Source organism: Ascidiella aspersa, chromosome 1, assembly GCF_963924565.1.
Source record: "Ascidiella aspersa chromosome 1, kaAscAspe10.2, whole genome shotgun sequence".
Taxonomy (NCBI): Eukaryota; Metazoa; Chordata; class Ascidiacea; order Phlebobranchia; family Ascidiidae; genus Ascidiella; species Ascidiella aspersa.
The window spans coordinates 35,319,473-35,339,707 of NC_139447.1; the positions used below are offsets into that span (position 1 = coordinate 35,319,473).

At 36.6% G+C, this 20,235-nt stretch overlaps 1 protein-coding gene across 1 annotated transcript; it reads left to right on the top strand.

Annotated features, from left to right (window-relative positions):
- The first annotated feature begins 265 nt into the window (after positions 1–265).
- On the top strand, positions 266–14,363 carry LOC146170262 (adhesion G-protein coupled receptor G7-like). Its single transcript, XM_083388019.1, has 12 exons — positions 266–283; positions 4,487–4,648; positions 5,299–5,505; positions 6,609–6,815; positions 7,704–7,826; positions 8,458–8,595; positions 8,980–9,089; positions 10,050–10,257; positions 11,044–11,194; positions 12,907–13,067; positions 13,432–13,602; positions 14,178–14,363. Exons 1-12 carry the CDS (start codon positions 266–268, stop codon positions 14,361–14,363), a joined length of 1,842 nt encoding a protein of 613 aa, XP_083244145.1.
- The last annotated feature ends 5,872 nt before the right edge of the window (positions 14,364–20,235 follow it).

Here is a 20,235-nt window from a genome sequence, read left to right on the forward strand (position 1 = left end):
TCTTTAGCAATTTTTGTAATTTTAGGAGAAATCTTGATGAAAACCCATCCGATTGAATCTAACCATGTAGACCACATCAGTGGGCGACCCAACCAAATCAAACGGCGATCAAATTTTAATTGGCCACCCGTGGGTTTAGAAACACTGCATTACAGCATTATGTCGTCTTTTGCAGAAGGATTGGCGAAATGCAACAACAGAACTGCCCGGTGTCTCAACACGTCAGTTGCTTGCTTTTCAGCATTTTGCAATTGTGTGCCACGATATGTACCGCGACAAAGAGGTATAGGTTAATTTTGTTTATAGCCCATTAATAGTACAACTATACAAAGAACGAAATACCAAAAGCGACAGAGTTACGTATTTCCGGATTACATCAATCGCGGATAGAATTTGATGATAGCAGGTTGACGATAACTATACGTTTAATCAGGTTAAGGTATTTTGTAACGCATTGTAATGATAGGGTTATCAAAATTTGTTTTGGTGTTGTCAATAGAAAAATTATCAATAAACAAAACTTTAAACTTAAAATCCGATTTTCTAATTATAAATCAGTTTAGAAAACGCAAAGTTTTTTTAGGAGTCATCTCTAAGAAAATATGTGTAAAAATAACTTGGAAATTTTCATTTCGTTTCTTTGACCAAGTTTTATTACTTTCTCGGGCAAGCTTGTATTTAGTCATCACAACACTGCTTAACTGTAATGCTCGCCAATCCTTTTTCTTGTGGCCTAATTTAAACATAAATGAAGCCGCTTTACGGCGCATAAAGTGCTGGGCTGAACTCTTAGAATGAATTCCTCCCCGAAAAATTAAAAAAAATTGATAGTTTAGTTAAATGTTAACGACATTTCCAATTTATATTATTCGAAATGGTGCTCGTTCACAATAAATAACCAAAATACCGTATCTAAACTTTTGCATTGTCAGCTTGTATTTCATTTTATGCGGTATTTTGCCTGTTTTTTAGTACAATATTATCTAATTATTTAACTTCGGTTGCAGATCAATGTAATACACTTTATGCTTCGTCGGGCGCAACGCAAATCACCTTTCTCGACTTTAGAGTAAACACAGTCGCTTACTCGGAAGAGAAATGCAAGGGCTCAAGTAAGTAGCACTATTGAAGAGGTCATCTCACGTGGAATGCTTTGAAGTATTATTCTACGTTTAAACAGCATTTCTCTTCTGATAATACGGCAAAATTAAAGCTGCAAGGTTGCTAGAAATTAAAAAATGGAGAACCGCTTTGCTTGAGAAAGGGGTCCGGCTTTTTAAAGAAGGGCTGCAGAGTCGGTTAAAAATAACTTAAGTTCGACTCCGGCCAAAAAAAATGAACCCTAGTCGCACTCTTGAGTCCCGAGTCCGAATCCGGTCAAATTTGCGATTTCGTCGAGTCCCGGCCCTGACTCTACAGCCTGTATTTCACCAATTTACGTAACTAAAATAACGTAGATATTGAGCAATCCGCTTATAGGGGTGTCGTATAATTCATTTACTCAAAATATATTGGAAAATATTCGACCATATGCAATTCCACTTTTATAATTTACAGTTAGCGGCTTTGACAGTTTCAAAATTTTCAGAATCGGACTCGGGACTCGGGTAGTTTTACGTGGTTTTACTCGAGTCCCGAGTCCGACTCCGCAGCCCTGCTTTAAAGTGATGCAAACAGGCTTTATTTACAAGCAAACAATCACATTTTTTAAAGCTTTTGACACTTATACATTTATAGCGCGTACATACTAGTTATTTTTTCGACCCAGTACAACTGCGCCCCCAACTTAATTCGCCACTATTTTATTTTTTCATTCGTTTGCTTAAGCTTACGACTTTATTTCCTAAACTTCGAAACTGAATCAAAAATTCAAAATTTAGAGGGCGTGTGACAACAGTTCAACGACGTTCCAGTTTTTTTTTACTCTGCAATATCGCTAACGCAAGCCTGAAATAAGGATTTTTTTTCATTTTTATACCAGGTTTGCCACTAGCGTCAATCTCGTGCCAACATAATACAACATGTGGGGTTGGCGGGCGAGCAACGTACAACCTAGACACTCTCTATCGATTCAATTGCAACGATACGATAACTTCGGTTGTGGATAACGTAAGTTTTAGCGTTATCCCCGGTTATACAGTACTTTTTGGTTTGCTGATGTTTTAGTTAGTTGTTCAGATGTTAAAACATTAGTTTCCGGTTCACCAAATGTATACGCTTATATATAAACTAGAACCTTTAAAATCCTGGGTAGAATGCTGGGTATACGATTTTCTGTTTTACATGTTATTGTAAATGTTAGCGGGTAAGATCGACATGGGGAAACGCACTATTGCTAAAGGATTCCATAAAGATTCCTTCAACTAAAAACCTAACCTCGTTTTGGGTTGCGAGACGTTCAACGTGGTCGGACTGTTCGTATCTTCCTTCTATGATCATTAGGATGATATTCGATTATACAAATTGGCAATTCGCTAACAATATTCACTGGGTGGAAGTCAAGAGGAATTTAAAAACTGGGTTTGAGACTCCTAACTTTTTTCTCTAACGTATGATTAGTAGCAAAGATGATTTAGCTTAGTACCACTCTTGCAATACGTCAAACATTCGTGGTGCGAATTTCGTTTTCACGGGCCAGAAAGGAGATAAACAAGTCATCAGTTGGAAACCGGTGACTCGGCACCTTTGACGTGCAACTTGCTGCCAAGATGTATTTTGAACTTTGTAACTCAGATGAGATATTTACAATTTTCTGATTCACGCAAGGACGCAATTTATCCTTGCAATACATTTACAAATTACAATGATAACAAAGTTCCCATGGAAATACAATACATTTGCGTTTCCGTTAAATCCGAACGTGGTACTAAAATTTTTTTTTTTTTTTTTTTTTTTTTTTTACAATTTTTTTTTTTTTTTTTTTTTTTTTTTTTAAATGTGTCATGATGTAAAAACACGTGTAACTAGATCATTGTTTGCAAACCTTTCGAATTAAGCCACATATACAAAATATAAAAAAGCACACTTACTTGCAATTTCATTCGGTCGTTTTGTGTAATGATAAATTTTAAATACATTTTTATACCATTAAAACACACCCCATAGTGCGCGGCGAAACCAACGTTTAAACCAATGAACTTATCAACCTGTAAGGTCAAGCGGTTATACCGATATATACCGAAAAACAAAACCTATATTTAAGTCATGTCGTTAACGATTCATGTCAATGTTTTTCAACCTTTTTCGTGACTACCCAAATACTATAAGCGTAAGTTTAACAACGACTCTTTGGCGACCTATAAATATCCACTGAGATTGTAAAGAATTAAAATTACCACTGAATTTTTTTTTTCATTTACATTATCCTTGTCCCGAGTCTGCCACAAGCATGAAGTTGTCTTGGATAATGTCTGGTAAAAAAATAGTATCTTAATTAAAACAGGCTATATCTAAGTAGTCTGAAATATTTACCTATGCTACTAATTTTGTTATAATGATGAACTGAATTCCCGCAACTACAATTAAAATATTGTTTCTCTAACTTATGTTCTTCCGGCAAGAATATATAAGACCAATAAAACATATTTAACACCAATACCACTAATGCATTGCCAACGCTTTGTACCGAGCATCCTTATTGGAAGTTCAAGTAAACTGACAACTGACTCCAGGGTCAACTGACTCGATAACCATTTTATGGTTCTTCGTTGAAGCTTTGCTATTGAGGTCGCATTTATAGCACCAAATAAATGTTTATCTTTATCTTAGTGACAACATAGAAAATCGCCCTTGATTTTTAGCAACAGTCTATATATCGATATTTTGTAAGTTTAAAGAGCACAAAGCACAAGTAAACTGTAGCATTAATGAAATAAATTTAACTAATGTTAGGCATGTCGTGCTTCCGAAATTTCATAAATTTTTCAAATATTTTGCTCAGAACCAATCTCAATCAACCTAAATGTGTGAACTACCGTATAGTGCAGTGGTCTTCAACCTTTTTATTAACTGCACCAAAATTACATATAAAATGAAATCCGCATTTAGATGCGACCCGAGTTTGTTCTTTGTTAAGTCATTTTTTAGCTTATGACACGAGCGATTAAACATTACGCGTAAAATATATAGGCTAAAATTTCAGAGAATTGTGGCTACACATGTGTAATGAAATGAGAAGTTCAAATTAACACATGGAATTAAAGTTAACACATGAAACATGATTTTTGAATTTTCTTTATTCAGTTTTTAATATACTCATTACGCTCGTTTAAACACTGAGCGCATTAAAACCACTAAACTATACAGGTATTGGTGAGTGATGACGACCCCAGAATAGGTTTAGGCGACCCCACATGTGGTCGCGACCCATAGGCTGGAGACCACTGGTATAGTGGGCCAAATCAAACCACGCCCCATTTTGGGTTACGACTTGTAGTTTCACAAACAGTGATTTACATCAACGATTGTTTTTTATTTTTTGTTATAGGCGTTAAAAGGAGGTTCATCAAGCCTCGACATACTGGAGGCGGCCAACTACTTGCTGGAGAGTTTGAACTCCACCACAATGCAACTCAATTCCTCGCAACTGTCCAGCCTTGCAGGTTTCATGGCTTTCGTGAATCAACGTGCGGAGAACCAAACGCTCACGGTGAGGTTATGACGATATTGTACCCAAAGGTAGGACCCAGAGGGGGGCGATGTCCGACTCATAAACTAAAGTTTTTGCTACCCAAACTGACTAAGTGTTAAAGTTTATTGCGCTTCGTGTTCCCAATATGTTTTTCCAGTTTAAAGCGAATCCTTCCAGTATCACAAGACGCCATATGCATACCAGTGCATGTTCATTCTTTCTATTGTTTATAGAGCCTATAGCGCGGTGATACAAAACGCAATTTCAGCCAAATTCGCCTAGATAAAGAAACGTTTCGCAATATTACTTGTTCGCAATACAGTTTTTTTTATTTTGAACTGCACCTCTCTAGCTTTCAAACAATAAGATAAATGTTTTATGTTGTGTTGTAAATTGCCCAAGTTTTTACGTGATTTTTGACTTCCATTAATTTATATCGAGAAATATTTTTTATGTCATACATTATGAGAAATCTCATTAGCTTACAAATGCGTTGTAGTTTTTATTGGTGCTTATAGCTTTTGTCCATCATTAAATCGGGGCTTTGAAAATAAAAGACTTTGACAAAGTTGTAATCTAATATGTGCATTTTTGGTTTAAAACTAATTACCGTACTTCACAGACTTGAAAAGCCTTGATCTATAAAAATTTCTCTTGAAAACAAACAGGTGTCTACTGAACTTCTGACAAAAGTGGCGGGGATTGCAAACAGCTTGACTGGATCTGTCTGGGAGATAAACAACAGCTCGAATGAACAAGCTGTGAAGAACGAACAGAAGAAGGTTATCACGTCCGTGTCGTCACTTGCACAGAGAGTGAGGCTGGAAAACGCTTCGAGCTCTTTCGAGTTCGCATCTCAATTCCTGGCCATTCAGGTAGACAATTTACTCAAGTATTGGATGAATCTTGTTCAGAACCAATCCCGATAATCATCAGTGTTGTAAACAAGTCATTTTGAGATGGCTTAAGTATTATAGTTAAGTCTTTCGAATAAATAACAAGTCAATTCCGAATCAAATCCTTGTCATAAAACGTAAATTTTAAACTACATTAAACTTGGTTAAATCGTCTAATTATGAGAAATAACCCAACTAAATAACAAACACGCATAGCAAGTAAATTGTTTTATGAGCAAAAATTGAGATAAATAACCAAAATTTACAAAAATGCTTAATAAAAACACTTCATTTCAACCCAAGTTATTTGTACAAAAGACTTAAATCAAGTCAAGTCAAGTCATTAGTTGGAAAGACGTAAGTTAAGTGAAGTCTTTCGAAAACAACGACTTAAGTGCACTATCATTCACTTAATTTATTACAACACTAAATCACAACCCTATATAAACTACTGCAGTCGGTGATCCAATGTAATCAAACGGTAACCCAGTATTGCGTAAGTACCCATGTCCAACAAGTTGAGAAAGACTTAAATCATAACTTCTTTAATTGACACCTGCGACATGCAGCGTTTAATATCGCAATATGCGTCACTACCTTCGCGGCTGTCAAGACCACCCTTCAAGTCATATATTGCAGGCGTGACAGAAAAGAATCATTTACGGCTAAATCTTGAGGACTTGTTAGTTCAGCTTTTATTCAATCACGCTTAAACCTTTTTTGCAGTGTTGTAAAACACTGAAATAACTTAAGTCTTTAAGTCGTTTAAATCAAGTCGTTTGAAAAATATTCAGGCTAAGTCAATTGTCATTATTAAGTCAAGCACATGTCAAGTCACTAGAATTAAAGTTTTAAACGTTTTAAACTCTTTGATGAACTTATTTATTTTCCAAGAAAACAAAGTGTGTTTAATTTAAACTTCAAATTACACCATAAACAATAGAGCCATATGCATAAATCACCAATACCTATATAACCCAATACCTATAACACCCAATACCTATATGCATTATCTTTAATAGGTACAACTTTAGTAAAAAACACACATGTAACATCTTTATGTAATCACAATCTTTTCAAAGGTAAAGGACAATTTCGACCTAAATGCCCCATCAACTTTCGTTCCCGGTGACGCAGTCCGGGTAACTGTGCCGGCCTCAGCACTTAGACAAGCCCTGGCTCTGTCGAATACAAGCAACCCAACTGGTAGAGCCTTGCGTAGCGTCAGGAGTTCATTTGTATTCTATAATGATGGTTCGCTCTTCTATTCGACGCAGAGAGCGCCTTGGGTAAGTTGGTTATTGGCATGAAAAACAAATATCTATGATTCTGTTTAAATGAGAGACTAAAGATTGCTTTCTGGCAAAATATGTTTCTCTTATCATCAAAATGACTGACTTTGACTAGGACAGAAAAGTATATCTAAATATTTGCTTTAATTTGAAGCCTTTGTCAAAATTTACTTGTAAGGGCGAGGAGATAACTTGTTTATTAGCATTTAGTTTTTATATCTGTGTTGTATAATACATTCTTTTCACTATTAGAATATATACTAAGACTTCAAAATTGGTTCAAATCGGCCTAAATAAATTATTCGTGAAGTAATTCCAGCAATAATTTTTGAAGTTCGCGATACACGACATACTTGTCCAGTTTACGTGTTGTTATAAAAAGCGCAAATTTTACATACTAGATTATCGATTGTTCTGTTGCATCACTTCAAACCGCTTATATTTTGTTATTTTAACCCATGCCTATTGTCACTATTGTGGAATAAATAATTTTTAGTTTTTTTTTACGTAAACCTCAGTGTCACGGACATTTAAAATGCCAATTGGTAATGTTGCGAAATAGTTTTGATTTTTCCCTGGACTTCCATACTCGGTAATTAGCCTGATGGATGGTTTTCGTTATAAAACCGGTGCTAGTCATTTTAATCCTACCATCAGTGAGGCCTGTATTTTCAGGTGGTCACTATATTGACGTCCGAGAAAAAGCCACCTAGGGCCAGTTTTAATACTCACATTATTTCAGAGAGAATGTGTAAACGTATTTAATATATATGTGCTGTTTTCTTCCTATGGCAAAGTCACAAATTAGAATCGTTAATTCTATTATTTTGTATGGGTTATTCCAATTCAACCATATTTACTCCAGTTACAAGAATGTATTTTTAGGTTGTCTCTATCGACGTCGGAGAATCGGTCAAACTGAGTAATCTCAGCGAACCAATCAGAATCCAGAGCACGCAAGATTTCGTAGCGTACGGGAAATCCCCAGTGAAAAACTCAACTCTCCAGGTAATGATTAGTTAAGGTACAAAACAATAAACTCATTGCTGTTCGGTAACCTTTCAAAGTATGAATGGGATATTAGATGTCAACTTTTTTGCCTGGCATACATCCGCTACAGACCAACAATTTGCTTCAGTTAAACGTTCATACACTTTCTTGCTAAGCATGTCTGCAAACGTTTATACTATTGTAAAACCAAAACTTTCACCCTACATAGATCCTGTGTGGCGCACAACGTTCGGTAAAAACAAATTTCCTATTATAAGTTGTTTTTTTTTTTGCATTTTTGCGATGGTTTGTAGCTTATAGTTGTAAAACAGCAATGCCGCCGGCGCTTGTTATCCCTCATGCTGTATATAACTAGTTACTTACTTACTAGAAACTTTTAGCCAGTAATAACAGTTCTTAAACGTTTTACTGAGAGGTAGCAACCCAGCGTTCTTTTGTACCCCAATTTTGATGTTCATTTCTCGTTCTTTTGATGTTCATTTCTCGTGCGATTTTTTTTTTTGTTTTTTGCTCTGCAATCCTCTCTGCAATGTTTTAAGGCGGACGTGAGTGTGTAACTCAAACCCCGGGAACACACCGTTTGAATCGCTTCAGAAAAAATCAATGTAATTTTCAAATTTTGCTGCAGGCCTTGCTGCATACGAGTAAGTGTGTTTACTGGGACCTGACCTTTGGAGAATGGAGAAGCGATGGCTGCTGCTTGAACTTAACGGCCGAAACCCCGGAATGCTTGTGCGACCATCTCACAAACTTCGCCGTGTTGGTGGTAAGGTTATCTTTGAAGTAGCCATCGGTTTTTGGTTAGCATTTCATTGCAAAGGTGTGAGTGTTAAACAGCCACGCTTTGTTTTCTGAAAACTGATACTCAATATTATTTGTGGCCCTAAATAATCGAATAGCGAAATCAGCAACTAACAAAATCAAAATCGTTTATGTTTAACCTTTTTTTGGTTTCTTTTAACCTTTTTTGTCATTTAGTGAATCCTAATTTGAATGTTTATTTGTTTAACTAGTGGCCGACCTTTTTCGGCAAAATTTCAAGTAAAAATATTAGTCTTCCAACGAACGAAAATTAATTCAAGGTTTAGCAATTACTTTGTTCTATTATTGCGCGTTTTGAAAAGCTTTAAAAAAATAAACTAATTTTTAGAGATCTGACCTGGTCGCTGCAGATGTGGTGCTTTCCCTAATCAGCGACATCGGATGTATACTTTCTATGGCTGGACTTCTCTTCACAATTATTGTGCATCTTATCAACCGGTTCGTAAATTTTCAACGTACTTTTTACGAAATACCTGACACAGCAAATCACAAATTAATATTAATGATGAAAACATTCATGCCAGTGTTTTTGTTTCTAAAATTGGTAAAAAAAAACTATAAGTGCAAGCTCCCCAGGCCAGTGTTGACAACCGCTTAACTTAAAACTTAGTGTGTAAAAATATTTAGCACATGTTTGTGTTGTTTTCCATCTATGGCAACTTTACAAATTAGAATCGTAAGTAAATTGATTCTATTTTATGGCTTATTCTAATTCAACCATATTTACTCCAGTTTTAAAAATGTAAGGATATGTCAAACCCTATACAGAATTGGACATAAAGTGAATATTTAAAACTGTTGGAAATACAGCTTCGTTTTAAACGTTCACACCATATTTCTAACTACTATATCTTAAACGAGTTCCCAAATGGTTCAGAGTGATAATCTAATTCTTTTGGATTATAATTACAATATCAATTATTTTATCAAATGTCGTCGAATCTCCAAAGAAATAGGGCCAAAAAAAAAGTACAACTTTGCGTCAACGTTAAACGGTATTCAATTGTTTGGAGTATATTGGTTGGAGGTTGTAGTAAGACGTAGTAAGAATATCAAAGCCTATACAGAAGTAGGTAGCATTTTAAACGTTCCGAATAACTCTTACGATAATTAATGGAGGTTATAGTATAAAATTTAGAATTAATATAAAAGCCCATACAAAAGAAGGTAGCATTTTGAACATTTCGAATAAATTTTAATGTATTGGCTGGAGGTTGTAGTAAGATGTAGGAAGAATATCGAAGTCCATAAAGAAGTAGAGAGCATTTTGAACGTTTGAATAACTTTTTTTTAACATCGATGCTGAAAATGAATAAAGAGTTATTCTAAACGTTTAAAATGATACCTACTTTTGTATGGGCTTTGGTATTCAAATGCTTTACCAATCCTTCTCCATAGCGATGTCCGACAGCGTCGTCCGGTCAAGATCATGATCCACCTCTGCGCGAATCTTCTCCTCTTCTACCTCGTCTTCGTGGCTGGGATCGGGAGGGTGGAGCACGAGTACGCTTGCTTCCTCATCACAGCTCTTCTCCACTATTTTCTCCTGACCACTTGGTGCTGGATGAGCGTGTACAGCTTCGACATGTACAAGTCGCTTGTTAAGGTAAAACAAGGATTTCGCGGATGCAGCAAGCTTAACCTCTTTTTAAACCGCAATATTTACTTTTTTGCTTTTAAATGAAAATATTTGATTAGATTAAACAATCTCCTTTGAAGATAAAATATAGACCTGTAATGAACGCTTCTTCGTATAACACTTGCTGCTAACTTTTATGTTATTATGAGTCAAGAGAAAGCATTTCATTGCGATTTACCACTAAGGCTGATAGACAAAATACATGCTCTTTCGAGTGGCCAACAATTCTATTCTTAAATTTGAATAAGCCCAGTCTTCAAACAACTGGGTTTTATGATAAGTAAAGATAAGATAGAGCATCCTGTAAACCTGTTAGTGTCATACGATAAACAACCAAAACAGCTTGTGACACAAAAGTTAATCAATCAGACCAATCAAAGAGTTTAACTATTTAATCCTTTTAGATACCAGTACATATAGTGGGCCAACATATTAATTAGTTCCATTATGACAACAGTTATGCAATGGCAGCTGTGCATATTATAAGTCTCATATTTATTTTCAGCGGGAAAACACATTATAATTAAATTTACCCAAAATTAATATTACATACGAGGAAATTTCTCGTAATAACCGATAAAGAACATTGTAAAGAATTCGATAAAGAGAACCACAACTTATTCATGGTAAAAAGGCAGTTACATATTTTTTTTTAATTGGAGTGTGATAATATTCCAATTTTAATTCTCCTTATGACTTTCTTATCTACTGTTGCTTTTTTACTCAGTTGAAAGCTTGCTATTCTTTCCGCAGGTGTTCAGCGACCGACGAAGATATTTTCTCCAGCATTGCGTCAGTTTCGCGTACGGGACTCCCCTGGTGGTCGTCATAACAACGGCAGCCGTGGCGATCGGATATTTCGATCAACAACAGGATAAAAATTCCGATCTGTGCGATCCATCGGGTAAGTAAGAAAATTGACGCCATGGAGAAGGATACAAATCTTTCTTTTTACCGCGGACCAGTAGCTGTCTATAAATCCATGACGAGTAGGGATAGTAAGTCCAAATATTGTTTACTGCTTTTAGAGCATTTTTAGCCTCGCGTGGACCACGGTAGGCAAAACAAATTTTCAAAATGACCTCAAGTCTTTTGCTTTGTACGGCGGCTTGGGTTGGGTGCGAGTGGAACACTCCAGAAAAGTGTTTTTCAACCTATGGGTCGAGCCAAAATTTCGTGACAGTTAGGTTTGGTTTGTAATTCACGTAGTGAGATTTAACAACATTATTAAGATTGGTTCTGAGCAAAATTTCTATAAAATTTGAAAAAACTGTGCGATAAACACGAGGACATTGCTCATTTTTAATTTTCATAAATCTGCTGATATTGGCCCAAAAAATGTGAAAGTGAAATCGAGTCTAAATAGGATTCAGTGCAAAACCGTTTTATTTTTAATTAAACTGTTTTCTTTAAACAAATCATTTACTTTTTAAAATATACACTAATATTTTAGTTGGCCTTCATGGACCCCTAAAACTAGTTCGCGGACCGCCAAGGGGTCCATTGACCCCTGTTAAAGAACCCCTGTGTTAAACAAAGGTATTGTGCTGCGGAACGGGGAAAGTGTTTGTTTAAATTGCCGTTACTAGCCGCTCGCAAAAGATTTCCACAAGCTGTTTTACTATCGACTTGATTGCCGATGTAATTCGCAAAGTCGCCCATGCTAGCCATTCTGGTCACTGCGATGCACAGAAACAATCACTGCGCAGGTAAAATCCCCTGTTGTGAAATTTGTGTGGTTGTACGTCAAGTCTTCAGGCATGTCAGCGTTAGGGACAAATTTCTGCAAAAACTGATTCTTTGTTATTCGTTTCCTTCTGTGGTAAACGTTTCTAAGCAATCGTATTTTGTTCATAAATTGAGTCAACATTGTACTATAAGCTGTATTTCAGGGCTAGTAAATCTTTAGCAAAACTTGTGTACTTGCTTGCATATAGTTTCAAGTCTACGGCACATTTTCTTAAGCTAAGGCGACAAATTGGCTTTCTATTGCAGGGGTGCCAAGGTATGCAATTGTTGTACCTTTAAGGGATTCTTTCATTAGTCTACAGATTATAGCACGTTGTTATAGATAAGAAACCAAATTGTAAGCGGGTAAAAACACAAAATGGAAGGCCCACTTCAAATCTAAAAGGCGCCATTCTTTAGATAAAGGCCCAAAGTGAGTTACAAAACATATATTTTGTTGGCTTGCTTTTCAAAAAAGTCATACGCAATTTGTAGGCAACAAACTCCTCCAGCGTTTATTTGGGGCTCTTTTGTGATCGTGTTTTACCAATTTGTAATGACTTGACTTAAGTTCACTTATATGTTACTGTTTTCAAATAATTTGACTTGACTAAATTCGTTTCGTTTGAATGACTTTACTTGACTTAAGTCTTTCGGAAAAAGGACTTGATTTTGATTTAAGTTCAGTCAATGACTTGGGCTGAAATTAATGTTTCATTAAGCAGTTTTTTTATAAAATTGGTTTATTTATCTGAATTTTTGCACATAAAAAAATTGCTTGCTAGATGTTGCATGTATGCTAGTTTTTACTTGAGTTATTTGAGGCCCAAGTCACTTCAAAATGACTTGTTTACAACACTGTTTCTTAACCTAAATTCGTTGTTGCAGCGAGCAACGTGATGGAATCGCACTACAAGGCGGACAACATGTGCTGGTTGCACAGCAACTCACTGTACATCGGTCTCCTGGCGCCCGTTGGTGTTCTTCTAACCTACAACTGCTGCGTCTTCGCCGTGGTTACGCACGAGCTCTCGTGCAAGAACATCGAAGTAAGTGCTTAAAAAGGCCGGGAAACGTTTTGCCGTTAAGGCAGGATACAAAGTGTTCTAGTGTTAACTGTGAGTGCACTTTGATCGGCAATATAGTTTGCGCCAAACATTTTTGTGAGTAATTTTTTAAGAATATTTCTATAAAGAAGCATCAGGCAAATTCTTTAATGTAATATCGGATTGGACCAGATGCCACGTGGTGATATCGACACTCGTCTGAAACTAGGTGAAGTTCATATTGGAATTATGTCAAAGTAGAAATGAAAGCAATTTAATTGTACAATCCGATCTTCGTTATATAGTTTCACCTGATAACTACATTTTAGTTTCTAACAAAATAACAACGACTTTGCCCGTTGTTTAGTCGGACGCACCAGGTCTGCGCCGAAGCGCGAAGCAAAAGCTCCTGATCGCCGTAACCATGGTGACCATCTTGGGTCTGGCTTGGTCCTCCGGATACCTGCTCCTCATCTCGCAAGACGCAACATACAGCACAATCATCAGTTGGGTCTTTGCTCTGTTTTGCACCTTGCAGGTGAGAGAGCAGAACGCGTGGCGTAAAACAAGGCCTATAGTCAAATCTCATCAGTTTTATAGTCTGAGTGAATAACAGATTTTAAATAAGTGATGCTCTATAGTTTTGCTAAGTATAGGCACTCTAATAAATGCGTTTTTTTAAAGTTAGGATTGTTTTTTTAAAGTTAGGATTATATTTTTGTTTAAAGTTGTGTAATTTACAAAATTATTACGGCATTTATAAGGTTGCTAATAACAGAAAGAGGTATTATTAGTATTTTTAGCTCTTTATTTTCATAATAACATCTTGTTATTTCACACACCTCGTCAAACTATTTTGATTGATGTAAGGTCATTTAAAAAAAGTCATAACAACCATAAAAAACAAAAAACATATTTTAGCGTTGTCCCGAGGTAGATTACGTATTTTCGGTCTAATTTAAACGGTATTTGATTTCTTTCAAATATATGCTACTCATCATAAAAGTTTACTAAAACTCAACCCAATGTAATCCCTATTTAACATTGTACATGTATTTAACTCTTCCCAATGTACCTTTAAAGCTTAGCAACCAACAACATTTCGTAATCCAGGGCTTTCTGATTTTCCTCCTGACTTCTGTCCGACGATCCGACATGAGGAAGATATGGTGGTCGCCGATTCGCTCCATCGCCCGGAGGACCTCCACCAGCGCATCCAAGAGCGCTCCCAGGAAGCAGTCAGCAACCTCCGGGATGGAAGCGGCGAGCAAGAAGAACACAAACAGAGGATCCGTCTGAGGTGGAAGATTAGTTAGGATTGGAGGGATTTCATCAAGGGAGAGACTCACTACCTTGAACCTTGGTGATATGGGATGAAATTACACCCTGGTGAAGATGAAAATGAAGAAAAAATAAAAGTAAAAGTGGCAATAAGGCAGAAGAATATCAAGATATAGCTATTATACGAAGAAAGTTTTGTTTTTCATTGACGTGTTGGTCAGGACCAAATCAGGCCCCTTTGGAGGCCCTGAGCACTTAAGACCCCCTATTGCCCTATATGTGTCATTAACATGATGCTTGAGAAAAAAAAATAACTACAAATTTATTTGAACCGGGCCACTTGAGGTCTGAGTCGTCTGACCAACTCGAATTATTTCATTAAACACTGAGGCACCATTAAAAATTCGACAAAGAAAATATCTGTGGCGGCTAGGGATGTTCAAAGTAGAATACCAAGGTATTCTAGAATAATAGGTTTCGAATCTAGAATTACGAATCCAAAATAGCGAATCCTAGTATATTTTTATTAAATTATTTAACCTCGATTTTGTTTGGGGAATGGATTAATCTTTTTCTACCCTAGAGGGCCCACAATCACAGCAATAAATCGCCCAAACAATTTGCTAACATGTGTACATTATAATAAAAAATGTTTTACATTCTTAACAACTGTCATTTAAAGCAGTTGTGTAAACTGTAATACATGTCCACTGTTCAGGTTGTTGCCAAAACTTATATTTTTGCCAATAGTGAGTACAATGCAACGCTGCACACAGAACTCTTTAGCAATTCGGTACAGTTTTTAAAAGCATTGTTGGGTCTTAGTGCTTCTTTTTTGACTAATTGATCTGTTATGCAGTCAAATAATGTACTGCAAAGAATACAAAGTTACTATTGACATAACAAATACTTGACAATTTAGGCTGTGCATAACTGCATAACCTCGCTGAATATTGGCCTAAAGTTGACCTTAAGTAACCCTATAGCGCATTTTCTCGATGGCCAGCACGTGTTACTTTTGCAACTTAACGCATTTAGGGAAATTGCGAACTCTGCTCCTGACATTACACGTTAGTCGCTCGCCCAATAACGCTTGATTGACACTTAATTATTAGACGAACGTTATCGCCAGACGCGAAGTAATTGGTCGCCCGAAAAAACGCTGACACTGCACTACCAGGTTACATTAAAGCAAGCACTATAAATTGGTCGCCGCAGCGACATGCCAACTTACCGCACGCGTTGGTACAATTAGGAGCAAACAATCGGCGGTAAAACATTAAATTATATCGGTTCCAATTACCCGAAATAAACGACAGAATTGGATTCGAATCCAGATGGGGTTGGATTCGATATTCTACTTTGAGCATCCCTAGTGGCGGCCCTTTCCTTGGTACCCTAAGCACGTGCTTAATTTTATGGTTAATTCAACCCAAGTTGGTTCTTACCAAGAGTGGCAGATGTTTCTCCAAACTTGAATAGACTTTAGCGGATCAGGACTATGTTTTGGTGAAATATTAAGCGAAAAACACATCAAAATACAAAACTTGCAAAGAGAAAAAATAACGCTTACCTATGGGTGATTAATAGAAAAAATCTTAAAGTCCTGTAGTTTATTATTCCCAACCCGTTGATTTATATAATTTTAATCCAAAAATCTACTATGTTTCTGTAAGGTTTGTTTGTTGTGTCTTCTTCAAATTTTATGCTTCGTTTCTGTGCTTTATATGCAGTTTTAAATAAAGTAGATTATTTTTTATCTTGCGATCGTGCATACGTGTCTAACAAAATAAGTAGTGCCCACGGGGGCTAGTCTTTGTAGTTGCTTAATTGTGGTCCTTAATTACCTGTGGGTAATTTTTCTAAATAGAAGTCATGTGACGATTTCGTGGTTTAAATAATGTTATCATTTTATTTCTTAAAGACCTTTTTAATGAATCAAGGTTAGTTAAGGTTACGGGTTGTAGCATGAATTCATTTCTATACAACTTATCAAATAACTACATTTTTCAACAGCAAACTGTATCTATCAAGTGCAAATAAATGAGTACGCCAAAACCACATCATTAAGATACAACATGGTTTGTCCTGTGTAAAGCATTGTATGCAAGTAGACAGCAGAAAATTTCGTGCTCTGGGTATACAAGATAACATTATCGACGCGATTGATGACTAGGCTTTTACGGGAAGCCTGTGTAAGTTTTGTATATAAAAAGACCACTATTAGTGTACCCAATGTACGCAGGGTCGTTTACTGACGCATAAATTCAGTCCACTGTTTTGTCGAAAGGACTGAAAGCTGGGTTGAACGCTTTCTGCGAAACCTCATGTCAGTCAAGCAAGTTAGCTGTGCAGTAAATGCCATCGTAGCAGTTCAGGCTTCGACAGGAAAAGCTAATCAGCGTGGTGCTGTTTTTTTAGGTGAATTTCAGTAGCGAAAAGCTTGCAACACACGTTTTGCAAGTCAAGTTAGCTAAGGGCTGCGTTTGATTGGTTTTCATATAACGTGGAGCTGGAATCAAGTAAGGCCAGTTACCAAGTTTACTGCCAACACCTATCGCCCGGCAATCGGCTTAACTAAGTCGTTTAAAAACAGAGGCCTTCCAGGCTATAGACACCCAGCCTTCGTCAGCAAGTCTGAAGTTATGCCTTTTTGTAACCAACCTGACATGCACTGAAACATTTTCTTTCAGTATTCGGAATCATATTGACATTTCAAAACGAGCTAGAAATATTTGAAATACGCCGTTATGTGTAGGGTTAGATTTAATTAACACTTGACTGTTAAATCTGTCGAAAAAAAGACTTCTTTAGTAATAGGTATATTTTTATTCGATAAACAGTCGTTGGACATATTCTGTTTCAACTTATAGTGTCTTTTGTTTTTCAATAGTGTTCCTACTTATAGAAATCAATGAACAAGATCTATTGGGGGTATAGAATACTGTAAAGGTTAGATTTTTAATCATGTTTTCGGGTTTTATTAGCAGCTTTTTCTACTGTTGGGAAGAAGAGCCCAGTTTACATTTTCGCTTTTTCTTTTCGCGACATATTTAGTAAACAACAAAACAAGCGAAAAATGAGCCTATCATTGTCATTTTCAGAACACCAATTAAAAAAGGCTCGGTGCTCGTGGTCGACAAATAGTTTGAGATAACGCATCTGAAAAAAAGTAGTCAGCGCCAGAGCTAAACAGTGATTCACACACACTAAACAGGAAAGGTGAAAGCGTTTTGGCGTACTTCCCCCTGTTAATCAAAACGCTTTGTTGAACAGGGAAGTGAGTAGTCTGCGACGGTTTTTCGTGTATCGAAAGTGCATGCGAAAAGGACAATTCTATGCTCTTTTAATGCTTTATCAGCGAATTTCGGTCTACTGGTTTATATCCTTAATCCGGCTGAAGAACTTATAGCTTGAATAATAGAGAGTCTTTCTGGTGATTTGTAATCTTTCACACTGTTTTATTTGCGACACATGGTAAGCTGTACGGCAAGAGAGAACAGTTTTTGTGATATACTGGTGCCAGTTTACTTTTAATTTTATACAATTTTCTCAAAATGCGAATTTTACAGGGGTGCAAATACAATACTGCTTAGGTATGACGGCCATAGGATAAAGCTTAAAGATCTTTTGTCGACGATTTTATTTATTTCAGTTTGATTGATTGGAATTTAATTGCCGAAATAAACGATGTTGGTGGAAATGATGGTCAATTGGACACCAGTGACATGCATCACATGCTGCTAATAATTCTCCCAAACATATACCTCGACTGTAGTGGTTAGTAAACAGTAAATACAGAGAAGCGAAAGTGCTGAAACTTATATTTAAATTACATACCAGGTTGACGATGCTTTTCAGGCTTCTTAGGTTGCGATAATAGAAACAGCTTAGAATGTTAAATTTGCTTCTTGTTGGAATTCTGTTTTGTTTTACAGTGTCGGCTAATCGAGGTAAGGACGTTTTTTACAGTGGTTTTAACTTGATTATAACGTAAATTTGGCTTCGGTTCTTGATGAACAAGCGAACGAATTTGATGTTAACAGTAAAGGACCATTTAGTAACACAGAGCTTTGCAATATAAGGCCCGCAGACCGCAGTACTTGTTTTTTGCCCACAATACCTTCGACAGTAAATGTTGTTCTTTTCCATTGTTCTTTCTGACTTTATATATATCATTTGGACTTTCATTGATTTTTGTGAGATATGTTGCTTAAAAATGCCTAGTTAAAAATGTCAAAAGTGATAATAATATATTCGTATTCCGCGAAGCTTTTTATGTATTAATTTGTTTTGTTTTTTATGAAAGGTGCCACACATACGACTTTTTTTTTATTGCTTTACAAAAAAGTGGTACATTAAATGATTGATACTAAAACATTTTATATCCGAATTTTGCCGTCATGAAAAAAAACAGAGTTCCTTCATTTACTGGTAGCCTAATGGTTGTCTTAAGCATGAAATAATGGTTCCCAACAGTAAAAGATATTTCCTTATTTGCAAGACAGTCACTGTATAGTCACAGCAGCAGCGCTTTTTCACCTAACAGGAAACGTCTATCAAATCGGCGACAAGGCGTATTTCATCGGTGACCTCGACGCCCAAAGCTGCAGAGATGCACGAGCTACCTGCAGCTTGTCTTTTAACGGAGACCTTCTCACCATCCAAAGTGATGCGGAGATGAAACTGGTTCAAGCGATGGTGTCCGAGCCACGCTACGGCATACCAACTTGCAAAGGCGCTGTTTACAATTATACTCACCTGGCAACCGTGGCAGGTGTGTTGTATGTATATCATGTTGTGAACAAGTCATTGCAAAGTGACACAAGTTGAACGTGGTAGGAATATTAGAGCCTGTACAGAAGTAGCCAGTAATTTAAACGTTTTAAACTACCTACTTATGCATGGGCTTCCATATTCGTACTACGTCTGACTCCAACCGTTATACTTAAATTAAGTATTTTACAAAAAACTTCAATACCAAGGCAAGTAATTTAAAAACAATAAGTCGTTAGTTGGCCCTTTTCATTCGGGGTCAAGTCCCAAAACGGTAACTGTATTCCGAAGGTAATTGCGAACATTGTTTCCGTGCATTCAGGTCTATAGTAATACCTAATATGATATTATACGCTGTGGTACAACACAACTGCCAAGCAGCGACATTAAAATTGGGGTGACCTGTTTGCCCATGGCAAACTTAGCCTTTTGAAATTTGGATATTGCAGTATATATTTAAATTAAATCGGCCAATCATACCACGCTACACTGCGGAATGGGCGGGTTACTAAAATGACTAACCATAAGGGAAACCCCGACCGTGTGAAGAAAAGACAAAAATCCTTGAAAAGACAATAAGTATGGAAACCCTATACTAGAGACAATAGCCTCTAGCTTTATTCATCTACGCGCCGCTAGTCATTAACAGCAGGCGATTCAATTCAAACGTCTTTGATTTGGTAATAGTACAGATTTTACCAAAACGAACGCCAAACTAAAGCCATATTTCTTAAAGATCATGGCTTGGGCCAAGCAAAAACTGAAAATAATATTCGCTTGTATAAATGGGAATTACTTAAATAATTGTTCGATTGATAGTAATGTGTTCAATAACACAAGTTTGACATCTAGGCCTATACACTTTACATTACCTTTTGTCTATTCTTAATCGAAGGATCTGTCATCGCAAATATGACTTTGTACAAAAGACTCTGAAAAACAGGGAATGGATCAACAATTAATAGGACGACCTATTAGGGCAGTGTTTCGTAACGTTTTTAGCGTTGGCGCACCTGTAAACCTCTAAAACCTAGCGGAACAGCGGGCCAGCTCAAACTGTTTTGGTGAAACCAGTATTTCGTTTAAAGTACTTGCAAGTTTGCATTTCATAGTT